The sequence below is a fragment of the Petaurus breviceps genome, unplaced genomic scaffold (assembly GCF_028583685.1).
Source record: "Petaurus breviceps papuanus isolate PSGF00001 unplaced genomic scaffold, PetGlider_PUasm1.0 115, whole genome shotgun sequence".
Classification (NCBI taxonomy): domain Eukaryota; kingdom Metazoa; phylum Chordata; class Mammalia; order Diprotodontia; family Petauridae; genus Petaurus; species Petaurus breviceps.
In genome coordinates, this window is record NW_027185612.1 from 4,335,541 (window position 1) to 4,362,424 (window position 26,884).

At 35.7% G+C, this 26,884-nt stretch overlaps 1 protein-coding gene across 4 annotated transcripts in view; it reads left to right on the top strand.

Moving 5' to 3' along the window:
• ACTR3B (actin related protein 3B) overlaps positions 1 to 26,884 on the top strand; it is a 114,075-nt gene that overhangs the window by 27,464 nt on the left and 59,727 nt on the right. For 3 of the 4 annotated variants that reach the window (XM_069084321.1, XM_069084331.1, XM_069084345.1), the window contains exons 3-6: positions 9,591 to 9,715; positions 16,464 to 16,574; positions 21,637 to 21,732; positions 22,634 to 22,741. In XM_069084321.1, coding sequence (XP_068940422.1) covers positions 9,591 to 9,715; positions 16,464 to 16,574; positions 21,637 to 21,732; positions 22,634 to 22,741 — 440 coding nt within the window. The remainder of the gene's footprint in view (positions 1 to 9,590; positions 9,716 to 16,463; positions 16,575 to 21,636; positions 21,733 to 22,633; positions 22,742 to 26,884) is intronic. The other variant, XM_069084339.1, reaches the window with a different exon arrangement.

The following is a 26,884-nucleotide window of genomic DNA, read 5'->3' on the forward strand; positions in this document are numbered from 1 at the left end:
TCTCTCTCTCTCTCTCTCTCTCTCTCTCTCTCTCTCTCTCTCTCACTGTCTCTCTCTCTCTCTCTGTCTCTCTCTCTCTCTCTCTGTCTCTCTGTCTCTCTCCTCTTCCCTCCCTCCCTCTCTCTGTAGATTTGTATTTACTTTTCACTAGTAAATGGAAGTTTATTAGCCTAAATTGAGAGGGCCCATAAACCTTTCTGGCCAGTTAGGTGTTGCAGTAGATAGAATGCCAGGCCCCTGGAATCAGGAAGACTCATCTTCATGAGTTCAAATCTGGTCTCAGACACTATCAGTGTAACCCTGGACAAGTCACTTAACCCTGTTTGCCAGTTTCCTCATCTATAAAATGAGCTAGAGAAGGAAAATGGCAAACCACTCCATTGTCTTTGCTAAGAAAACCCCAAATGGGGTCACAAAGAGTCAGACATGACTGAAACAACTGAACAACAACGACTGGGATAAAATCTGCAGGTCTTTGTAATTAACTTAGCACAGTGACTTCAGCACTTAGCACAGTGCCTAGCATGTAAAAGGTACTTAATAAATGTTTATTGAATTGAATTAAAATAAACAGGAACCATTATACAATGGAGAACTTCAGTTATCCATAGAAATCGGGCCCAGGGATTAGCAAAGTTCTGCTTTATAAATTATGGATTATTTGGAGACAAGTGTAGAAGTAGAGGTACTCAAAATGTAAGTAACATAAAATATACTGTAATTTTGGCATAGAAGGCAGTAATGCTTGGTATGAGGTATGGAACTTGTCTAGACCGTTGTGGTGAGGGAAGGACCACCCACCTTTCTTTCTTCTCCTCCCTTGCTTTTGCCAAAGATGGGCTTTTGGAGGGTGGGGTAGTGAGTGGGCCTAATAGCATCAGACTATATCCAGGTGCTGTTTGGAAGATTATTGATTGCAGGAAGACTGATTGTTAGTAGGGGAGAACTAGAAATGAATCAAATTCAGATGTTCACAGGGTCTAAGTGGGAGCAAAGAAAATAATGAATGTATTAAATGAATGAATTAATGAAAAAAACATTTATTAAGCACTTACTCTATGGTAAGTGCTGGGGCAGAAATACAAAAGTGAGTTAGTCTCTGTCCTCAAGGAACTTACATCTTAATAATATTAGAGGGATACAGGATGGTGCAGCTCCAGGACAAATAATGATACCTGGAGATCTTTCAGGTGCTGGCCTGGTGGTCTAGAGCCTACTAGACTCTAGATGACAGAGCAGCAGGGTGAATGACCAGAGTTATCTGGAGGGGTGCATTGTCAGATGAATAACAAGGCCTTGCTTTCTTGAGGGTGTGTTGGGTGTGTCAGCAGTCCAGATGGCAAAGAATGGTCCAGAGGACTCATTGAGAGGGCAAATGGGAAGACTCAGTGGATTTATATGAAATATCTGCCTATCTTTCTGTGACATGATGAATGAATGTTCAGATCAAACATGAGTTATTGGGAGTTTGAGGAAAGTCCTTAAGATTGAACCTGGCACATCTATCAAAAGAGAAGGATCTGGGACCTCAGTGACACAAAGGGTTACATTTTGATGACTTCACCAGGTTTACTGATTTTATTTTTTGGATTTAGGCTACCAGTACTAGTGGTATGCAAGTCAGGCCAGTTTTTTACAAATATTTGTGACCCTAGGTAGCATTGTACAATTGTATGTTGTGGGGTGAGTAGCCACTATTGTTGCTTAGTTATTGGAAAACTAGTATTTACTTACAGGTTTGAGGATTGAGAACCTGTGGCCTCGAAGCCACATGTGGCCTTCGAGGTTCTTGGATGCAGCCTTTTGACTGAGTCCAAGTTTTACAGAACAAATCCTTTTGTTAAGGGGATTTATTCTGTGAAGTTTGGATTTAATCAAAGGGCCACACTTGAGGACCTAGAGGGTCACTCGTGGCTTTGAGGCTGCAGATTTCCCACCCCTGGTTAGACTCTCATAGATGGAGGTCCTCAAGATTGTATCACCTTTGTATATCAGAGGAGAAAGGGACCTGCAAGTTCTTATTTGACATATAGATAATGAAAAAAAAAGTTAAAGAACAAAATTTTATTAGGGGTAGGGGAAAGACATTTCATCTGGTAGACTGAATGATCTAATCAGTAAAAAACATACTCCACACTGGAGCCAAATATAGTTCAATGGACTCATATAGTATAGAGATGAAATATCTTATTATCATTTAATTCTCTTTATTCTGATTCCATACCCACTATACCAACTAATTAGTAATTTGATTTCATAGTTACTTGGATACTTGTAAAGTGTGCCCTATATAATAGATATTAGTATTTTGGTAACTAGAAAGACATATCTTCATTGTAAATGAGTAAATTGGCTTTTTATTTTATGAATATTTGTTGTGAGGTTGACTATCACAATATCAATATCACTTACCTGGTGACCATTATCCATTTTAAGCTGATAAAATTGAATTTCTGAATTTCTACAGATCAGAAGATGAGAGATCCATGACCATAGCAGATTGTCCAGACTTCAATTACCTTGCGAAGCCTACCTTAAAAGAGCTTGCTAACCTTACATTGTTTTATTTTGTTGCCTTTTTAATTTTTTTAAATTTAAATTTATTTTAGAAAAAATTTTAAGTTAACAAACACCAAATGAAATGGGCATTTATATCTGGAAATAGAGGATAGAACCAAAAAAGAAGATTGTATCTGAAACTGCCAATCTCTGTTATATAATTTGTTTTGTTCATTTTAGATATATAATAAATTCAACATAAAACTTTTGAAGTTGTCCTGCTTGTCTTATTTCTGCTCTTCCTTCTGTTCTCTTCTGTGTATTTAAAAATGTTTTGGTGATGGTCTTTTCTTTCTTGTTTTTTCTGGAAAACTTTTTATTGTAGGTAGAATGGGACACAGCTGGATGTTTAGCTGGATGTAAGTTACATGATTCCAATTTTGTTGGCAACATTTAAAGCATTGTAGTCTGCAGCAAGACGGACATAGGCCTTCTCTCCATCAGGCCAGATCAGTGTGTTGACCTTGGCCACGTCAATGTCGTACAGCTTCTTTACGGCCTGCTTGATCTGATGCTTGTTGGCCTTGATGTCCATAATGAAAACTAGGGTGTTGTTGTCCTCAGTCTTCTTCATAGCAGACTCAGTGATCGAGGAAAACTTAATGATGGCATAGTGATTGTTTCTCTGAGGGGCACTTTTCCAAGGATATTTGGGCTGCCTTTGAAGTCTCAGTATCTTGAGTCACCGGAGGATGGGGGATGTTCGTATCTTTTTCTTTTTGTGGCTATGGATACCCTTCAGCACCGCCTTCTTGGCCTTCAAAGCCTTGGACTTGGCTTCTGTCTTGGGAGGGACAACGGCTTCCTTCTTTGCCTTTGGCGCCATTTTGGGGGAAAGAGTCTTTTCTTTCTTTTTTTCACTCCCCTATTCTAACCCCTCCATGCTCCTAAATTGAAAAAAAAAACCCAAACCTTGTATTATTTTGATGAACAAACCTTGTATTTTTCTATCTTCCCTGTCCCCCTCCATGGAAAAAGAAAAAGAAAATTAAAGCTCTTATAACAAATAAGCATAGTCAGACCAAAAAAAAAAAATCATTACATTGGCCATGTCCTAAGATACAGGATATTCCAGAAGTCAGTGTAATTTTTTTTTTTTTACTTTTGGAGGGCAATTGGGGTTAAGTAACTTGTCCAAGGTTACATGGCTAGTTTTGTGTGTGTGTGTGTGTGTGTGTGTGTTAAGTGTCTGAGGCTGGAACCGAACTCGGGTCCTCCTGACTCTGGGGCTGGTGCTTTACTCACTGCGCCACCTAGCCTCCCTGACAGTGTAATTTTTTTATGCTATTGAAGTTTACATCTTGGGTCTCTCACCTCATTGGTCCTCTGGAATTATAACTCGTCATTAAATTAATCAATTCTTAAGTGTTTCAGGAGTTGTTTGCAGTGTTGTTGTTATTGTTTGATTGTTCTCCTGGTTATATACCAGTTCCTATAAGCCTTCCCAGGTATGTTTGAAACCATACCTTATCATCATTTCCTTCACAATAATGCTCCATTACAGTCATTTACCATAATTTATTCAGTCTTATTCTTTAGTTAGACTCTTAGATTTTAGCTCTTTGCTATAACCAAATGCTTTTATAAATATTTTTGTATGTATAGGTCCTTTTTCCTCTTTCCTTGGTCACTTTGGGGTATAGGCCTAGTAGTGATATATTTGGGTCACTGTTTAGTGGCTTTGGAGGGGGGGGGGTGTTTAGTTCCAAATTGCTTTCCAGAGTAGTTGGACCAGTTCTCAGCTCTATCAACATTTTATTAATGTGCCTGTTTTTTCATAGCCCACCTAACAATTGTCATTTTGGGGAAATTATAACTTATCTTTTGGAGAAATTAGTTTAACATTTCTGGAGATAGAGGCAGATGTCCTAATGTATAACTATATTGGCCTTGTAGATGTTGGCTTTTTATTGTCACATCAAATCTGTGACAGAGAACCATTTATGTGAACTTGAGTGTGTTAGGGGGTGTACATGCAGTTCCCCTGGAGGCATGAGACCCAGAATATGCTGACTTTGCAGTGATAAGGGCATGTTGACCTCGCTGTACAAAAACTGTGGAGGAGACTCAGATATTCTGTGGGAAACGGTCTATTCAGGGATGGGAGCTCTGTTACCTCCCAGCTTGTGTCCTTGGGCTTAGCTCAGACTTGGCAACATGGGAACTTCTGCCTCAGGAGAAGGGGGGCCAGAAGGAGGATAAAAGTGGAGAAGCTCAAAGAGGAATTAGGAGTTAGGATGTGATTACTAAAAGAAGCTGCCTAATAAAGTCTCGCTACTCTTTGACTCTCCTGGCTCGTGACTCCGTTCTTAGAGAACGTGGCTGGTCCGCGTCCCAACTGTGCAGTGGAAGTACCAGAGAGGGTAAGGCCTGGCTACCCCTGACCGTGAGACGGTCATTAACAGAGTGAACATTTTAATTGAGTTCTCTACATTTTAATATTTTAAGAGAATTTGCTAATTCTGAACTCTTGTTCTTTTTTTTTAATTGGGAACTCTTATTCTTTCTGGCTTCCTCCTTTATCGGATTAGAAGCATAGAACCTTAGTTTTAGAAACCTTACAGGGCATTTTCCACAATTTTTTTGACCTCTGTGTAGCCTTGAGTGTTGTCGATCACTTTCTTCTTGCTTCCTCTTGATTTTTGTGACATTGCTGTTTGCTGGTCCTCTTTTTCTGACTATTCTTTTTGTCCCCTTTTTGATTCTTCTGTGTTATGCCAGCTGATCACATGTTCTTCAAGCTCTCTTGGGTTCTTGTTGAGCTGTATTATCTTACTCAATGATCTTATCAGCTCCAGTGGGTTAAATTAATATATCTATGCAGATGCTTCCTACGTCTTTATATCTAGTACTAGTTTGTCTTGTGAGCTATAGTCATACATCACAAACTGTATTTTACATATTTTGAACTAGATGTCCCATATGCATCTCAAACTTACCATTCCAAAACAGAACACATTAACTTTTTTTTTTTAAAGCAATTGGGGTTAAATAACTTGCTCAAGGTTACATGGCCAGTTATTTCTGGGTGTGGTGCTAAGTATCTGAGCCCGGATTTGATCCCCAGGTCATCCCGACACTGGAGCCAGTGCTCTAACTTGCTGAGCCACCTGGCTGCCCCTAAGCAATTGGGGTTAAGTAACTTGCTCAAGGTTACACAGCCAGGTGTTTCTGAGTGGGTGCTAAGTGTCTGAGCCCGGATTTGATCCCCAGGTCATCCCAACACTGGGGCCGGTGCTCTTACTCGCTGTGCTACCTGGCCGCCCCACACATTAACTTTTAAAATTTAAATTAAACACACTCAAATTTAAAATGTTAATTTTGTTCTCATTTTTCAAAAATTTATACTTTGTGTATATTTTATAATCTTTAATTCATAGTACAAGAGTATATATATATATATATATATAATTTACAAATAAATATTCATAATTGGAGTTGTGTGTTGAAAAATGTGTTTTAAATTGGAGTTGAGATAGGTCTCCAGAAACATTTGGAAATACCTGCTCTACAAAGCCATTCCATTAGCTGAGAGATTTAATTTGAACTTATTTTCTGTTTGGTTAGTGTCTGTCACAAGTTCTTTGTATGTGTCACTGAATGAAACAACCAGTCTAGATAGATCTTTTGATTTTTTTCAGTAGACTACTTTAGCCAGTAATTTGCTTGTAACTCTGAGTCTTCCCCTGCCTCCATTCATAGCTCTTGTTTTCTGTATCCTCAGATCAATTTCTGACAATCTTATTTTTCATCCCAGTTTTCTAGACTAATTCCTAGCACTGACTCCTTCCAACACTCTCACTAGTATACCCTTTGTTGTTTCTGGAAGTCCTTCTCCAACTCATATATAGAGGAGGAAACTGAAGCAAACAGGGTTAAGTGCCTTGCTCAGGGTCACACAGCTAGTAAGTGTCTGAGGCTGGATTTGAACTCATGAAGATGAGTCTTCTTGACTCCAGGACTGGCATTCTATCCACTGTACCATATAACTGCCCAGAAAGGTCTGTGGGCTCTCTTAATTTAGGTACTCTCTGCTGTGCCAACTAGCATATCCTTAGCCGTTCTTGTTTGTTGCCTCCTGGGTCTTTCAAATCCAAGCCTCAAAGGATATGGAAATAGTAGTATGTTGAGAGTCAATAGTGAAGGGGGCTGGGGAACTTTTGTCCTTTTTCATCTTCCCTATCCTTCTCTTAGTCAACTCAAGATACATTTTTTTTTGGTCAGGAAGTCTTTAGTTTCCCCTTAATTTTTTCCTTTATAAGTGAATAGTTAGCCTTGATGAAGTGGGAACTTACAGAAATTTAAGATAACCTATTTATTTAATCAGTTTTTTTATGTTCTTGAAATTTTCTTTTAGAATGTTTTGGAAACAGTTATTTCAAAGTATGATCCAATTATATATATAATCTTATTTGACAGTTAAATAGCACTTATTGTGTGTCAGGCAATTCTGAAGTCTACATTAAAAGCTTTACACTAGAGGGATGATTCTGCCCAGCTAAGTAAATTTTAGATGTATCTTGTGTTAGCAGAGAACATAAACAGAAATATGAATTAATAATTCTGTCTCTTTGTGATAGTATTTTTAGTGTTCAACCAATATTCTCTTTGATCTTGATCTTTAGATCTGAATAAATAGTGGATAGTATGGAAAACAAACCCCAAACCCACAACCACAAATCAAATCTCCTAGGAATATGGGGAACCAAATCTGTCCTGACTTGTGTTAAAGTGGTGATGAATTAAAGTTAAATAATATCAGACTATTTTCTCGTCAGAGTGCTTTGACTTTACAAAATCATATGATATCTTTTGTTTGGGGCCAATTAAATGAATTCCCATTCAGTGGTTTAATTTAAAACATTAATTAGCTACATATTTTGCTGCATTTTGAGAGTAAAAGATTTTTTTTTAAACCCTTACTATTCCTGACCAACCATATTGGAGGGATGCAAAGGGCATGTTTGGAACAGGACATGTAGACAAATAAGTATGATACAAAGTAGAATGTTGTAGAGACCAAATGCTTTTGAACAATTTGAGTAGAGAACTCTTCTCATCTGGGAGTTTGGGGCATGAGAAGAAGTATCATGGAGCATATGGTACACAAACTAAGCCTTAAAAGGAGAGGATTGAAGCAGACAGAGATGAAAAGGAAGTCCATTCCAGGGATAGGAGAACCATCTGCACAGCTTTGTGGAGGGAGAGAAGTATAATCAAGGCAGAGGTTTGAGACATTTAGTATATGAAGGAACATAATGTGAAATAAGACCATGAAACTAGAGTCAAGTCAGTAAGTATTAAGTGCTTATTATTATGTTCAAGGCACTATACTAAGCATTAAGTATACAAAAATTGTGCAAGCAAAAAAGATAATACCTGCCCTCAGGGAACTTACCTTCAAATGGGGAAAGACAACACATAAAAAGGACACTGAAATGGGTTTGGAGTATGGAAGGGGGATAAAATTCTTGGAGTTAAGAGCTGAGCTTGGAGAGGAATGGAAGAGTGAACATGGCTGGCCTGGGCACTTCTTTATAATGGAGGTTCCAGTAGTCACCTTCCAGACAGGAAATTACTTCAGGGGACCAGGGATTTTTTCTGGTTGAAGAAGGCTGCTGAGACAATGAAGTCTAGAGAGTCAGGAGTGGAGCCTGGAAAGGAATGAAGGAGTGGAGGACATTGGCATGTTTTAAATGCTAGAATAAGGATTTTATATTTTACCCTGTAGACAACAGGAAGCCTCTGAAGGTTTTTGATAGCAGAGTGATGTGATCAGATCTGTGCATTTGCAATCTATCATAAATGCTGTAAGGGCAGTATAATTTTATTAATATATTTTAGGATCACATTTAAATAAGAATAGTCTAGGTGTAGAGAGGGATATTTAAGCATCTCACTTTTGTGGCTTTAGCTGAAGAGTTAACAGATGATGCTTCAGGCATAATGCTCATGAATTTACAGGGAAATGTGTAGGTTTAAGGGAAGACTTGAAAAACATTTTTTAGGAAGTTGAATTGTGGATAAGTAAAATGTTTTATAGCAGAGATGAAGCTAAGTGTTGTTGCACACTGTCATATGCGTGGGGTTAATAGTTTTTTTTTAAATAATGTCCTAAAACCATAAATAATAATGTATCATATAGTGTAGTACTGTAGGTTATGGTTTATCTTGGATCATTGGTACCTTCAAACCCTCTTGCCAGTGTTGCCCTTTAAATTGTTCATTCTACTATTTCCTTTTAATGGGAAGTTTCTATATATACATAGGTTCAAGTCAAGTCAGCGAGCAAATGTATTAGGCACTGCACACTATGTGCCAATCACTGTGGGAATACAGATATGAGCAGAAAGAAAGACGGTTCCCGTCCTCAAGGAACTTACAGTCTAGAGGGGGAAGATAACACACAAAAAGGAGATGAAGAGGGTTGGGTAGGGGAGGCGAAGGTACCTGGAGTAGTGCATTGTAAAGAAAGCCTGGGAGTCTTGAGTTCATCTTGGAGAGAAAAGAAGATCTGGCTGACCTGAGCCTCCTCTTTAAATGGAGGTTTGTCAGAAATAACACTAAAAACTTACGTTGATTTGGTCTTGCTCAGAATCAAACTTAATTGATGATGATTTTCAAGCACTTTTTTCTCTTTACTTACTTTTTACATCCTGTGAGTCATCCTGCATTTTTATTCTAGCTTGCTTGATGTGTTATTACCCAGGAACTTTTCATTTACTTGTCTTAAAGAAGTTTTCAGAATAATAATGGGAGATTCAATTATGCGTCTTCTATCAACATTAATAGCAGGGATTATTGTCCCTTTGAACTATACTGAAAATGACATGGTTTTCACGAACCTTTTGTTGCATGTTTCCTGAATGATTTTTCTTTTGAAGGAGAGGGTGGTTGTGAGGGAAAGGAAAAAGAATGATGATTGAAATGTAATGTATTGAAATTACTCGTATTTAAGAATTACATTGTATTACCCTGTTCATTTAAGTGATTGATGTTCATACTGGACATTTTTATGCTTTTGTTTTAAGGTATTGCTATCAGAGAGTCAGCAAAAGTAGTTGACCAGGCCCAAAGGAGAGTACTGAGAGGAGTTGATGACCTTGACTTTTTCATAGGAGATGAAGCCATAGATAAACCTACATATGCTACGAAGGTAAAATTGAAACAAAAGCTCGCTTATTTCAAGTGTGGAGTTAATTCTTGATTGCAGTAATGGAAGGGAGCCATAGAGTATGATGCATAATGATAGATAATCTTCCAATTTTGGGGGGAGTTTGAAATGTTATTTATAATTAATTTTTTTTTTAATTAAAAATTTTTTTTTGCTTTTTGGAGGGCAATTGGGGTTAAGTGATTTGCCCAAGGTCACACGGCTAGTTTTTGTGTTAAGTTTCTGAGGCCGGATTTGAACTCAGGTACTCCTGACTTCAGGGCTGGTGCTCTATTCACTGTGCCATGTATCACCCCCATTTATAATTATTTTTGAAAATATTTATGTCTCATCTGGGAAATAACACTAAAGATAAAATGATGAAGCAGTACTCTCTGCATGTTATCCCACTTGTGTGTTTAGTTCAAAACTGACCATTTCAACAATAAATATAAATTAAAAAAAACTTGTTTTATTTGAAAAAGCATACTAGATATAATATAAGTTTTATATAAGAATCTATCTGTTAGCTTCTAGGATTTTTAATAGATACATTTTTCTTTTATTCATAGCCTTGCTTATAGCATTAGAGGGGAAGGGGCCTTCGAGGTCATCTAGTCCAGTCTTCTCTTTTTACAGATGAGAAAATTGAGACTCAGAGGTTAAGTGACTTCTGCAAGATCTCCCTCACTTTCTGACCTATACAAACTGATTTTAATACAAGTCTTCTGTTTCCAAATCCAGGACTCTTTCCACCACATCACATTATGTCTCTGTACAGTTGAATTATAGTAGTATCTTTTGGAAGGCTTTTTTGCTGATGTAGCAATACATACTTACTTTTATATGTGTGTAAATAATTCATCATTCTTATGCTTTGAAGGAATATCATGTGTATAGCTCATGCCTTAATTAAACAACTAAAATTGCCTCTCAGAAAAATCTTATATTTGTTTCAAAGTTGTCCTCTATAAACTATTGGTACCCTACTAAAAATTTGCTGGAAAACATTACACCTCCCCCAACCCCCTCAGATTCTTACCAGAAATGAAGTAGATAGTACTTTATGTATTCATACTTATTAAAAAGTTTGATGAGTTTCTTTGTGGAGTTGGGTAATCATTGCAAGGTGACAGTGTATCAGAGGTTTGAAAAGGACTACAAGTGATCTTAACTCTGCTTCTAGTCAATTACTTTACCTAAATACCTAGACATTTTGTTGTAATTCCAGAGAAGAAAGCCTCTCTTGCCAAAACATTTCAGTTGCAAATAGCTCTTCTACATTAGAATTTACATGTGATATCTAAATATTCTCCTGATTCCATTTTTTTTTCCATTTTGAAAATGGCAGATCCTGGATGCTCCCTAATGTTATTTTTGCAGTCTGTGACATGTGAGATTCTGTAAAACTTACTCTACCTAATTCCTTTTGACTGAGTCTTCAGAAATCAAGCCTTTTTGAATAGGGCTTAAAATGGACTATTTTATTTGAGATTCTATTGTATGACAGTGTTATAATGGGACACTAGGATATTTTGATCACCATCTATTCATGATCATTTTATGTATTTGAGGTTATTTTTAAACACTGTCTTTATTCTGTTTCTCTCTGGGATCAATAATCCTGATTTCTTTTGCATTTTTCATAAGCTTTATCATGTAGTCCTTTAATGTTATTTATTTCCCTGTGTTTCATTGTGAAGTTTCCTGTATCTCACTCAGATTGTGGGTCTTGGAAAATCTAAAATGCCTGACAAGTGTTTAATGTAGTGGGTTACTTTTCTACTTATTATGTATCTTATATTATTTATTTATATGTTATCTCTCCTGCTAGTAAATAACCTCCTTGAGGTCAGGAACTGTTTTTGTATATTTGCTTTTTGCATTTCTTTGTTTCCTTAGTAGTTAGTACATGATCAGTGCTTAAGAAATGCTTGTTGATTATTTAATGATATGTATTCTTTTCTTTATTTTTTATTTTTTCCCTTTTTTATTTTTTGGAGGGGGGAAGGTAGGGCAGTTGGGGTTAAGTGAATTGCCCAAGGTCACACGGCTAGGTTTTATTTATTTATTTAATTTTTGGTATGTGCGTGTTAATCTGAGGTCAGATTTGAACTCAGGTCTTCCTGACTCCACAGCTGGAACTCTATTCACTGCGCCACCTAGCCACCCCCTACTCTGTTCTTTATAAAGCCTGGTATCATTCTTAGTTTTTTAAAACAATGACAGTAATATTAGAAGGCAGAAATAGCACTTGTATTTTAGCCATGTATGTTATATTACTCTTTTACAGGATGTATATGTGTTTATATAAAACTGAATATAGTTTGAGGGAATATGATTAATGACTCTTTACAAATGCATCTGTAATGGCCACCTTATGACCAGTAACCATTTTACTATGTTTTGTACTTGTACATGTCTAGTGTAAGACAGGTTGGTGGAAGAGTGAATAAAATGCTGAGCTTGGAATCAGGAAGACTTGAATTCATATGTGGACTCAGAGGCTTACTAGTTGTGTGACCCTGGACAAGTCACATAACCTCTGTTTTCCTCAGTTTCCAGATGAAGAACTGAGGCTTATAAAGTAGAGTAAGGATAATAATAGCACCTGTTTCCTAGGGTTGTTGTGAGGTTCAAATGAGATAATAATTTTAAAGCATTTATCACAGTGCCTGTTATATAGTAACTGCTGCTGTATAAATGCTAGTTATTTTTATATTATTTAAAATTTATTATTATCTTTTTGTGTCGTGCTTTGCAATTCTCATTTATCATTACCCCAAACTTGTGGAGTTTGTTTGTTTGCTTTGCTTTATCTTAAGTAAATTACTATGAATTTCTCTGTTAAACATCATTCTGTTTATCTTCTTACTACTCATGTTTGTCAAAGTAATTTTCAATTCTAATCTTATCTCAAAGATTCTAAGCCACTTCATTCAGTTTGGTATTATTAGCAATGATTTCCATCATACATAATTAGCTAAAATATTATGGGAACATAAGACCATCCCCTGTGGAAGATTCCTTAATCTACCTTCTATCTGCCTTTACCAGCTCATATTAAACTATTGAAACTTTTTTGAGTAAGACTTTCCAATCAAATGTATACTCATCTAATGTTAAACCATCATGTTTTCTTAGTTTGTTAATACTGAAAGTTATTAGGAATGAATTTAAAGTACTATTTAACATAAAGGGCACTTAGGTAGTACAGTGGATAGAGTGCTGGGTCTGGAGTAGAGAAGACTCATCTTTGTGAGTTCAAATCTGGCCTGAGACACTTACTAGTTTTGTGACCCTGGGCACATCACTTAACCCTGTTTGCCTTATTTTCCTCATCTGTAAAATGAGCTAGAGAATGAAATGGCAAACCACTCCAGTGTGTTTGCCAAGAAAACTCCAAATAGGGTCATGAAGCATTGGATGTGACTGCAAACGACTAAACAACAAGAAAAATTTAACAATATATTCCGTCAGCAATGGAAACAAGATAGTGAATTATTTTTGTTCCTGCTTGACGCAATACTATCTTACTCTCATTTAACTTCCCCTGATAACTTCATGATTTAACCCAGGGGTGGGGAACTTGTGACCTCAGGGCCACACGTGGCCTTCTAGGCCCTCAAGTGCAGTCCTTTGACTGAATCCAAACTTCACAGAACAAATCATCTCAATAAAAGGATTTGTTCTGTAAAACTTGGTCTCAGTCAAAAGGCTGTACTCAAGGACCTAGAAGGCCACATGTGTCCCCCAGGCCACAGGTTCCCCACCCCTGATTTAGCTCCTTTGATGCCCAACATATGGGCTACTTGTTTTTTGTTTATTGCTTGGGGTTGATGAGGGGGTGATAAGTGTTACAGGGGCTCCAATCAATGACCAGAGTCCCTGCTGTGCAGTCTGGAAGGAATTCACTAGTCCCAAAAAATCTTTTGAGTCAGGATTGTAAAAGTTTATTGTTATGCTTTACAGCTGGCAGGGGTTCTCTGGGAACCTGCAAATTTAAAGAAGTCATAGGTATAGTTTTTAAGGAGTTACAAGAGTAAATCAGATGTCAACTATGCTAACTAGGTGAGTAAGGGTGGGATTAGGGAGGAATTAAGGAGTGGTCAGTGCTTAAAGGAACATGCACTTTTAATATCAACTGCCCAGGCGTTTTGCCCATAATTCACTGGGAAATAGCCCAAAGGAAGGGCTACCTGGAGGTGTGGTTTTAGGCTTGAAACGTCACTAAGTCAGTTAGCGGTCAGGGCTGACTGAGAAGTGCCTAGTCTGCCACCCATCAGTGTCATGTTTGACAAGATGGATGTTGGGAACCAAGGTTAATGGGGATTCAGTATGTGTATAATTGGCTGAGGAGTTAACTTACAGATAGTGCATCGAAGGATTCATAGGTGCAGCTGGCCATTATACTAAGGGGAGATAAACAGTTCATGAATTGTAGTGCTGGCAGGGGGAGGGGGCAGAGTTAATGCTCTGAGGCTGGGGGTGGGGTGGGAAATGTGGTTTTACAAATTGAATTTACAAACTGATGTTACAAACATAGACACCCCAAGCGCCCCATCAGGTTATTCAACTGAAGAACTGTTTTCCCTAAGGTATTAACTTTGGAGTTTGAAAGGTACAAGAAGGACAAATTACATGTGTCAATTGTGATTTTTTGGGGGAGAGATTTCAATATTTTTAAGACTTGGTTTAACAGTGTAACATAGGCTTATGTTTGTTCTAGCTTTAACATCAGCTTCAATGTTTAGTTCAGAATAGGGTTAAAGCAGTTATTTTTAAGGGAAGTATAAGTAAATAACTGACCCCAAAGTATGGATTATCATGAAGTTTTGTTCTGTAACCCTAGTTATAAAAAGGTATCATACATTGCTTTCTTTTTTGTTTTAGTCTAATTTATGGGAGTAAAATTTCTTCAGGAATTTTTCAGAAATGATAAAGATAGCTTGAGGAGACCTTGTTTAGTTCTTTCTTATGGATAATTCATATATATTCTACCATAGTATTGTGATAGTCATTTCTGTTCAAAGGTTAACAAACTTGTTCATGGGTCTCTTGCAAAGGGAGTTTACTACTAGGAGTCAAGGAAAGGAGATTTCCAGTAGGCAGTGCCATCATTAGTATCATGTTCCAGGTACATGTGTATGGTAAGGGAAGGGATGCTTTGCTATTTCATTAAAACAGTAAGTCTTGGTTTTTCTTAATTAGTTTACAAATTAGTCTTCAGTTCTTAGGAAGAGAATGAAACATTAAAAGATTACACAGAAGAGTGAAGTTCAGAAATATATACAGTCAAATAGGGTAGTATTGTAACCACCCTGTTAAATTGACTTAGAAAAAACTAAAGCTGTACGTAATAGATTGTCACATAATTTTCTTTTTCTGTTCTTTGTTTTATAAGGAAATGTTTATGTTTGTTGATGTTCAAATTCATGGTAATGAAAAAGAAAATTTAAAAAGAATCAGTATAATCAGAAGTTAAAAAGAAAACAAACTTGGAGGGACCTCAGAGATCTTCTAGTTAATTCAACTTAACAAGCATTTATTAAATGCTACTGTGTACCAAGGAATAGGTTTTGAAGAATCAAAAACAGGCAAAATAGTCCCCTATCTCAAGGCACTTATATTCTATGGGTAAGAAAACTTATATATAGATAAATAAATTTAAAATATATACAAAATAATCTTGGCATTAGGGGAGAGCACTAACATCTGAGGAGGGAAGTAGTCATCAAAGACCTTGTGTTGAGAAATGACTCCTGACCTGAGTCTTGAAGGGAGCTGGGCATTTCCAGAGGGGTGAGCATTTTAGACATGTGCAAAGACAAGGATGTTCAAGAGAGAATTTCATTAATAGGAAACAAAAGATAGGGTAGTTTGGAAGGAATATAGAGTACAGGAGGGGAAATAATGTGAGATAAGACTGAAAAAATAGGTTGGAACCATATTAGGAAGGACCTTAAATGACCAATGGAGAAATTTATATTTTATCCTAGAAGTGAGAGGTGATGCAGGTTGAGTTGAATCCATGTGAGTGAAGACAAGGGGATGGATACAAGAGAACTTATGAAGACAGGATTTGGTAATAGATTGGGTGGTGGTAGGAAGGAAAGGAGAATGAAGAGGTCACTCTGAGGTTTTGAGCCTGGGTCATTCTTGCAACAGAAATAGGGAAGTTAGAAAAATGTGTTGGTATTTTGGAGGAGGATGAGTTGTGTTCTTTTAGGTGTCTTTTTAATGTTATTTCAACCGTATGTTCTGTTATCTAATGTGCCATTATGGTTCTTAGCCAGTTCAGTTAGATGGTAAACATTTGAGAGTCACCATTATATGAAAGAGACCTCTACTAGGGTTATGAGAATATTTAAATTCAGTTTTTCTTACCTTTGAGGTGTTTATGGTTGTAGGTAGAATTGGCTTCATAGACTTAAATACTGACTGAACATGAAGAAACGACAAATTTTCTTTAATGATTAATGCAATAGTTTCTTGTCACGACAGTGTATAAGATAAATATGGTACTTACTACTGGGAAGATTAGGAAGAACGTAGAAGTAGGTAGAACAAATCTGGTTAAAATTGCTAAATTATTTTTGGTAGCTTTTACATATGCTCATATATAAATTTAATTCCCACAGAATAGACAGACATTTTTAATAAACAACTTTTTATGCTATTAATTATTGTTAGGCAATTGTTCAATGATATGAACTGAACTTTTGCATATTTTTACTTTATCTTCCATCAGTGGCCTATAAGACATGGTATAATTGAAGATTGGGATCTCATGGAAAGATTCATGGAACAAGTAATTTTTAAATACCTTCGAGCTGAACCTGAAGATCACTATTTTTTAATGGTGAGCATTTTGAAGTAAGGGGAATGAAATATTTTTTATGAATGCTAAACTGTACACATTTAAAAATGACTTGAAATTTTAAGAAGCTAGTATCCTTTAGAGAAATGTCAAGGACATGTTAAACTCCTCTTAAGGACATTCTAATGGGGATGACAGGAATTTTTTCCTTTTTTATGGTAGAGAAAACTGAGGCAAGATGTCATTTTTATATTTTCTTAGACCTCAAAAAAGTGATATATTTATTTTCACATTATCTTAATTTCTAAATATACTCCTTCCCAACTTAGAAAATTATCCCTTTTTATATTAAAAAAATTTAGACCCCTCTCTTTTGACAAAACGTTCCCATGTTATCATAGGAAATCATTGATTTATTTAGGAATTTGCTTATTTTTAAACACTTTCTGTCAGGTTTTCTATTTTCTGGAACCCCTCTTAACTAATAGAAATTTGCATATTTTCCTCAAGCTCATCAGATTTTCTGTATTATTAATGGATTTTTTGCACTTTATTCTTGGTAATACTTGTGAAAGTTCCTTGATGCCCCCATCTACTTGTCTGATCACTGCTATTCATGTGCCTGTGCAGACCTCTTATTTATTAGGACTTTTTTTAGACCCTCTATTTACGTGCGATATAAAATCTCCTCATTATCTTTCTCATGGTAGACTGTATGGAAAGTTGTAGAAGGGTCTTTCAGTGTTTTCTTACACAGGGGTGAGAAACCTCTGCCCCGAGGCCACATCTGATCCTCTAGGTTCTTGGGTATGGTTCTTTGACTGAATCCAAACTTCATAGAACAATTCCTTTTATTAGGGGGATTTGTTCTGTGAAATTCGGATTCAGGTAAAGACCTAGAGGACCATACATGGCCTCAAGGCTGCACGCTCTCCACCCTGACTACATTATACTGAAATATATTGGCAGAAGGGTCTGAGACATCTTCTTGGACTGTGCATAGTTAAAAAAAATCTCTATTTTATTTGGTCTCAGTGGTTAAAAGATTTATGAAGCAGTTTTTTGTCTCTTTTATACTTTTTGAAAATAGTCCTGATGAGCAGACAGTGCTTCATATGCAAGCTGCTAATGAGTTCTGGGCAGTTTTTTAAAACATTGTAGTTTCTTTGTAGCAATCTCACAGGCTGGCATCCCTGTGTCAGGTGTTCTTCACCTTTGGAGATGTTTCCTGTATTCATGCCCGAGCCAACAGTGAAAGGAAAATTGTCACCATATTCCTTTCCAGAAGGCTCTTTTAGTTTTTTGAAATGAGTGAGATTCTTAATAATAATTTCTCTGTTAGAATTGGTAACCCACTTTGTACTTGTTAGGATAAACATTAACTTAACTGCTTAGTTGTAGTTTTTCTCAGTTTATACTTTCCCACCATATTTTCCCCAGAAAATTGCAAAATGAGGTATTATTGAATAACACTTAAAATCTTGTTTTTTGTAATTTATTTACAATTACAATTCTATATCAGCAATTAGATCTTAATACATTATCATGTACTTGAAAATTGTTATTTAAAAAATACCTTTCATTCAGAATATGTCGTGAGTTTAAGAAAAGGTATTGATACATTCCTCACTACTTTTGCTTAGCAAAATAAAACATTACAGAAAAATGAGAGGATTTTAGTTTTATAATAGAAGATTTAGCTATCATATATAAAATTATATATCACCATGGAATATCTTTTTGAAGATAAAATTAACTTCATAATGAAAAATGCTATGTAATAGAGAAAGTTTATGTAACAGGATCCAAATATTTAAAATGAGACATCATAAAACCAGAGATTTAGAGCTATAATGGACTTATAATCCATCTAGATTCATCTCTTTATTTCTATATAATGAGAAGACTCAGACCCAGAGAGGGTAAGTGACCTGCCCAATGACAGTAAGTAGTGGAGCTAGAATCTGAACTCAAGTCTTTTGACTCAGTCTAGCTTTACCTGTAATTTATTATTCTATTTTTTCCATGTAGGTATATTGTAAAATATTTCCAGTTTGAGTTTTTAATTTTTATTTTGTAATGTTAGAATTTATGACATTCTTTATTATTCCCTAGCTTTAAAATGTTGTTTGTAGTGATAATTCCATAACTAATACATCTTTATACTTATTGTTACTTTAAATGATTTTTCTATAAGAATTATTTGATTTTTAAGCTATCTTTTTACAACACAAAGATTTTTAAGCTATATGCTAACTATGTACTTACTATGTTTAAGTACTTACTATGCTTTTTGGGCTGGAATCTATCCTTTATTCTCTTACAGCCATGATGTATATATGTAATAGAGAGAAGAGGTGGCAGAAAGTTTGCTTTTATACCTACGAGTTGTTCTTTTGTTCTTATCCCAAGATACATGGTTATAAAATAAAAAAAACCTAAGAGTTAGAAGGGACCTCAGTCCTCTCGGTATTTAGACCTGTACTACATGTCTGAGAAGGGGGCCATCCAGCCTTTGTTGAAGATTTCCTATGAGGTGGAACTCTCTACTTTCTGAGTATCTTCAGTTAATTTGTTAGATATCAGAAATACTGTTAGGAAGTTTTTCCTTAAATTGATCTAAAAGGTAACTCTTTGCAACCTCTACTCACTGCAATTAGTTTTCCCTCTGGTGCCAAGTAGGACTGAGTCTAAGGGCTGTTCTTCTACTTGATAGACTTTCAGAAAACAAAACAAAACAAACCTATTTGATAGTTTCTTAAGTCTTTTCTAGGCTAAACATCTTGAGTTCTGCCAGCTGGTCCTCATATAACATGAGGTGAAGACCCTTCAACCTGGTCACTATATGCTCTTTAGCTTTTTATTCCTTCATAAAATATGGGACTTAGAATATTAGGGTACAGCGTGGAGCACTCACCTTCCTATTTCTGGGCGTTATGCCATATCAAACTGTTGACTCTTTTAGAGCCTTTAATCCACTAAAAAAAAAAATAGATATTTTTCAAGTGAACTGTATACCCCTCACTTTTTTATAGCAGTGAAATGACTTTTTTGAACCCAAGGGTAAAATCTATCCAAGTTTGAGGATTTCTTCTTGCCATCTGCATTGAAACTGGAAACCGCACAGAACTATAAGTCTCAGAGCTGTTGTCACACCTGTCAAATAGTTGTACCTGGAATATCATAATAGAACCTACTCGAAGTCTCACAGGCTGATTTATGCAGTTTTTTTCCTGCCACTTCATAGATCCCTTGCTTTTTTTCTTATTTCTCCCTTTGTTCATATTACTTCTCTTTTGCTGCTTATATGAATGCTGAACAGCAGAATCAAGAACAGGAGAAAAGTAGTCAGCAAAATCATTGCTGATGTTTACGTTTTTTGGGGAAGTCCTTGAAGCCATAACGGGGACTAGAAAAAAAATTGGGAGTTATTTGTGAATTCTAGTTATTGTTGTCCCTTTTTTCTCATTATCATTTTCACAAATATGTCCATCGGACTTTTTTGGAGGGGCCAATGGAGGTGTAGACTTGAGATTTTATAGGTATAGGGGAGTACCTGGTAAGAAAACTTCCTCTATAAGTATATATTAGTAACTGTCAGCCAATTTAGTGAGTTGCCTGAGAGCACTTGGCAATTACTTGCCCCGAGTTACATATAGATACCCAGTAAATGTCAGACTTTACTATTAAATTCCAAAAGCAGTAAGTTTTATAAACTCTGTTTGGTCTTTGCCTTTATGAGAATTGCTCATAAATGCTATTCCATTGCTGAAATCCTGTCTGTTAACCATTCCATTCATTCATTTCAGTCTATAAATATCTCTCTAATATGACTAAGTCAACATTTCTGGAATCAAGAGTTATCAACAATATAGGGAAGGAGAAGAAAAATCTGAGAGAAGAGGCTAGAGCTGCAAGTTTTAAGAAGATTCTTTGTGGTGCAAACAAAACTATATGCTATAATAACCTGTTCTCCTACTCACAAGATTTGAATGTCTGGTGTTGCCCCACTTTTCTTGTCTAGTCTGAAGCTTCCTGACAACCTGGGTGTAGGTTGGGGAAAATTTTTATTTAAGGCATCTAAACGTGGAGAATGATTACTGGGAACTACAAGGTACAAAGCTACTGGAAGAACATGTAATTTGACATTGATTTTGAACTCTAAAAGAGCCAAGAGATGTAGGAAAAATTTTGTTACCCCTTGCTCTATCATTTTATACTTGAGCTATAGTTGTTTACTGAATTTTAAATTAGAGGCCAAAGCTAAAGTAGGAATTTGTTATCTTTTGACTGGTAGGAAAATTTTCTTGCCCAATATCTATAGCTTTTCTAATCTTTTTATCTGCTATACCTCTCCTAAAAGAATTAAACCTCCATGAAAGATACTTTTGCTAATTTGCTGACACAGGTGTGTCTAGTTAAAAGAAATTACTATGGAATTTGTCTTTTGTTATTAGCTTTGGTTACCTTTTTGTAATCAATTCTAATTTTATCATTTATGTTTAATATGAGAAGGGCTTTTGTTGATGAAGTCTAATGTCTCTACTTAGTATAGAGTTTAAATTTTTTTGATATGAAGCTTACTTTCACCTATTATGGTAAATAGTATTGACAGTATAGTCAGAACCTGTTTCATATGTGTGTACAAACACACACATGTATACATACACATATATATTCGTTATGTAAAATTAATCTTAAAAGTTAAGCAATGTTTGGTTAAGAACTTCTGGCCACCTCTTTATATTAGCTTTTTAAAATGTAGCTTTAATAATCTTTATAAGTTTAAAGGTGGGCCATTTCTCCTGTGACCAGAAAATAAATTAATTCTATTTATAATGCGTAGCCTTACCTACTGGGGGTATTCTATAGGATTTCAAGCTAGTTTCTGTAGAGGAATCCCTGGAGTAGTCAAAGCAGGAGGCTAGCTTATAACTAAATTACTTAAACCTTTTAATATCCCTGGGTTCCGGTTTCCTCATTTATATGGAGAAGGTGTTGGACGCACTTTAAAGTCTCTTAGAGCTCTAAAGTTTTATTATTTTAATTGTATGAGGTTTGGGAGAAAGTAGAGAGAATGCTTATTAAAGCGATTCTTTTGCAGACAGAACCTCCACTGAACACCCCAGAAAATAGAGAATACCTTGCAGAAATCATGTTTGAATCTTTTAATGTGCCAGGACTCTACATTGCAGTTCAGGTAAAAAAAATTGTATTCTTCATTGTCTTAAATCTCTTTAGCTTTCTAACAGACTGGTAAAAATAAGGTGAATTTCAAAGGGTCATTATTAGAAGGTTTATTTTCTGTCTAGAAAAGTACTGAAGTGTGATATGGACCCTCTTTGTAAACATGTCCCATAAACTATACTTATTGGAACATTTCACTTTGCTAACGTGCCTTTTGATGGCATCGCGTCTTTCTTTGTCCAGCTTTGTCTTGGTGAATGCAGGGAAGCATAGTATGTTGTTATATGCACCAGGACAAGGGTGCTGCATTTTTCCTTCATCAGAAACAATATAACTACAAGAGCTGTAAAATAATGATTTTTTTTCCTATGTTGGTTTACCCTCTATAGCTTTTTTTTTCTTTTGTTATTTCCTGGAGATCCTAGGACCTAGGAAATCCATGTTTATTTTTGGGGATCTTCTAGTCCATTTTTCTAATTTGTGTATATTTTGGGATGTATTTTAGTTATACTGATTCGAATTTAGGGAATTAGACTAAATGACCCTTCATGTCCTCTCATTCTTTAGTAAAGCAAAAGGAAAAACATTTTCTTTCTGTTGCCTCTGCTATATTTTGGTGTATGAATTTTATCTTTTAAAGAATGTGGTGAGGGATGTTGTACAAATTATAGAATTCTTGAGCTCCTAATAATTTATTCAAAGTTGGATTCATGATAGATTTAACATTGTTATGCAGTTGATCAGAATATGATTGACTAAATTTGAACTGAAATTCTGAGGAATAGAAGGGTAACTAGGAAAGGAGAACATTGCGATCACAGGAGAGGCTGCTTGTTTTACCGTGGGAATAAGCAGAATAAGCATGCTTTTTCTTCCCTCCTCATAATCATTAAATTTCCCTTTCACCATTTTAGGCAGTGTTAGCTTTAGCAGCATCTTGGACATCGCGGCAAGTTGGTGAACGCACCTTGACAGGAATAGTCATTGACAGTGGGGATGGAGTAACCCATGTCATCCCAGTGGTAGGTATATCATTCTAATATTTAGTTTCTTGGTAAATAGGCGTTTTAATTGGGATAGGAGAAGAAGTTGGGGGAAAAATCCCACTAAACTTTCCTTAAAATGGAAGCCAATTTTTTCAGATGTCTTTTTAAAATTTATAATAGTACTCTTTAAAAAAATTCTGAACTTAAATACTGAAGAAAGAGCATTTCCATATGATACCACTTGCATATTTAAAAAAAGTATACATAATTCTACCTTACTTTAAAACCTGATTTGCTTATTTGTGTGTTTGTTTGTGAACTTCTTTCTGTTTCTCTCTTCCCTCAAATAAAAAAAAGAAAAAACTCAAACTGTTGTAATTCATAAGCATAGTTAAGCAAAATGAATCTATAGATTGACTGTGTCCAAAAATGTATGTTTCTTTTCCTTGTACCTTCAGTCTGTCGCAGTTTTTTCATAAGAAGGATAATATGTTTCATTGTAGATCTTCTAGACACCAGGTTTTTTTTTCCCCTTTAAAATGCTGTTGTTCTTGTATTTATTGTTCTCTTTTTCACCTTGTCAGTATGTACTACCCAGGATTCTCCAAAATGATCTCTTTTTTGATTTCATACAAGTTAGTAATTACATTCATGTATGGAATTTGTTCATCCATTCCTCCTTGGGTACTAGTTCTTTACTTTTTCCCCCTCCTTTAATCCTAAAATAGTTTTACTATAAAAGGGAGGCACATGGTATAATAGTTATAGAGCTAGCCTTGAAGTCAAGTATAGCCTGTGACTCAGACTAGGTTTGTGACCTTGGGCAAGTCACAGCCTTTCAGTGATTCTAGTCAGCTCTCTTAAGACTCTGTGTTACATAGGAATTTTTTATTTGCTTAGTTTGAAGAATTTTCAACGCTGGTAGTTTCTTAAACCAATGAAATTAAATGTGAATATCACCAGACCTCTTCTCTGGACTGCCCTATCATCCCCCTGCTCTCCCTATGCAAAAAAGAAAAAATACTAAAAAAGTGGTAAGAATCATATAAAACTCTGGTTTGTGGTGAAGAGAGGATGATGCTTTTTAATCTTGGCAGTTTTATGGGGATAAATGACTATTATGGAGGTTTAGGATATTTAAGTTCCAAACCTTGAACTCCTATTGTTTTTACTAAAGTAAACTATTGCTTTACATGTGATTTCAAAGTATTAGAGATATCCACTCTGAATACCGGTTTGGGAGCAAAAGTAGGTAAGTTTATGATGTTTTTCTTTTTTCTTTGTGTCTATTCAAAAAACAGAAAGGTTTTAAACTAGTTGCTTCATATAAGTATTGTTTTTTTCAGTTTATCCAAATATCTTAAGAAAAAGAGAGCAACATAAAAGAGAACTAAAATTTTTCCTAGCTGTAAAACACTGTACATAAAATCACTATTGGTTTTGATAGATATTTTTCTCTTAAATACTAGAACAAGGCTCCCTAAAGATTGGATTAAGAAATCCAGGTTCTGTGATTAGTTCAAGTTGGATATTATAAAGTTGTTAGATTCACTTTGATTTTTACCATCCATCCCTTTAAGGAGGTAGACGGGGGATGTGAAATTTTAAAAATCTGTCAAAAAGCCCCTCAGTCCTTTTTGCAGACCTTTATTAATACCATGTGGTTGTGACCAAACATATAGCATTTTTTTTTCCAAGCTTTCAGCTGTTTTTCTGATTTCTTGACCTGTACTTCCCACAAAGAATTATTGAAGCTGAGAAAGGGTCAGGTGATAGGTGTGGACATTTGGGACATTAAAGCTGCTGCCACCTCTCCTTCCCCTGGTTTCCTTGTAAGCAGTGAAAAATTTACTTTTTTTTTTCAAGGAGTGTGAATTTTATCTAATGTGTCATAGCACTTTTTTTCTCCCAAGTTCTGAAATCTAAAAAGTTATACTAATTAAAAAGACTTTTATGTTTATTTTGTTCTGTGGTCGCTCTGGTATATAATACTTATGTAAATAAATAACTACTAATATTGGTAACTATTAAGTATATATATTTGTTAATATGTTAGAGTATAGATATTACAGCTAGCAATTTTAAGATTAGAAAGTTGCTAACATTTTGGATGCTTTAACAGTTTGCTATAATCATTTACATTTAGTATTTGCCTGATAGTGGTAAGTTTTCAGAGTGTCTAGTGCAGAGGTTCTTTAACTTTTCTGTGTCAGGAACCCCTGTGGCAGTCTGGTGAGGCCTGTAGACCCCTTTTCAAAATAAGGTATTTTTTGTTTTGTTTTTTAATTTTAAAATTTATTATTTTTTAAACATTTTTTTCTTTTTAAATTTGGAGCTCTGGATTCTCTTGTTCTCTCCCACACCTTCCGACTGAGAAGACAAATAATATCTTAGCAATGCATGTGAAATCATGTAAAACATATTTCCATATTAGCCATATCACAAAAAAGCAAACAAAATAAAGTGAGAAAATTTGCAATCAGAGTTTATTAGTTCTCTCCCTGGAGAAGGAGAGTGTTTTTTATCATGAGCCCTTTGGAATTGTCTTGGATTATTGTAATGATCAAATAGCCAAATCTTTCACAGTTGATCATTACAACATTGCTGTCACTGTGTACCATAATGTCCCAGTTCTTCTCATGTCACTTTATATAAGTTCATATATATAGGTCTTGCTGTGTTTTTCTGAAACCACCCCTCATCATTTCTTATATAGCACAGTAGTATTCCATTACAATCATATGTCACAACTTGTTCAGCCCTTTCCCCAATTGATGAACCTCCCCTCAATTTCTAATTTGTTGATACCATAAAAAGAGCTGCTATAAGTTTTTCTGTATATATAAGTCCTTTTCCTTTTTCTTTGATATCTTTGGGGTATTGACCTAGTAGTGGTGTTTCTGGATTAAAGAATATGCACAGCTTTATAGCCTTTTGGGTATAGTTCCAGATTGTTTTCCAGAATGGTTGGACCAGTTCATTATTCTACCATCAGTTCATTAATGTACCAATTTTCCCTCATCTCCTCAGCATTTGTCATTTCTGATAGGTATAAGGTGGTATTTCAGAGTTGTTTCACTTTGCCTTCTTCTAGTTAATAGTGACTTAGAGCATTTTTATATGATTATAGATAGCTTTGATTTCTTCTTCTGAAAACTGCCTGTTCATATCCTATATCCATTTATCAGCTGGGGAATAGCTTATTTTTTTATAAATTTGACTAAGTTCCTTATATATTTGAGAAATGAAGCCTTTATTATTTTTTTTATTACTTCATTGTATGTGGTACTTTTTAGCAAAATGTAGTGTCCCCGATTATCTCTTTTAATTAGGTCTATTTTTGCTTTTGCTTTGTCTGAGATCATGATTACTACCCCTGCCCTTTTTTTTAAACTTCAGTTGATGCATAATAGAGTCTCCTCCAGCCCTTTATTTTAACTCTGTGTGTGTCTTTTTGTTTCAAGTATGTCTTTTGTACACAACATGTTGTTGGATTCTGATTTCTAAATCCATTCTCCTTTCCACTTCTGTTTTATGGGCTAACTCACCCCATTCACATTCACAGTTATGACTGCAAATACTGTGTTTCCACGATAATAAGACCTATCCCGAAAATAAGCCCTCTCCTTACTGTGTAAGATTCCTCTAAAATAAGCCCTCCCCCGAAAATAAGCCCTATTGAGATTGCTACTGTAGTGAAGGTGATCCCCTGCGCTACACGCTACATTACGGTACCCTCTGTATGCACCACCCTCCCCCCCCCAGTTGAAATGCATGCCGCGCTCCGAGCTGCATCCAATCAGAGCTGCAGCAGTGAGTGTGTCATCCTGTTCTTCCCCAGTGATTTGCTTATTGAATAAAGGTACATTTTTTTGTTCACATTTACCTGTTTATTAAAATTGCTGTCAATGTTCATTAAAATAAGCCCTCCCCTGAAAATAAGCCCTCTGGTGTTTTTCTGTCCAAAAAAATTAATAAGACAGTGTCTTATTGTCGGGGAAACACGGTAGTACATTTCCCTCCATCTTATTTTTTTCTGTTTATCCTTCTCTCTGTGTTTTTATCCTGTGCTTCCTTAATAGTCCTTTACAGACTTAATAGTCTGTTTTGCTTCTGGCTACTGTCTCCTTCAATCCATCCTCCCTTGTATCGTCCTCAGTACTACCTTCCTCCTCTCAC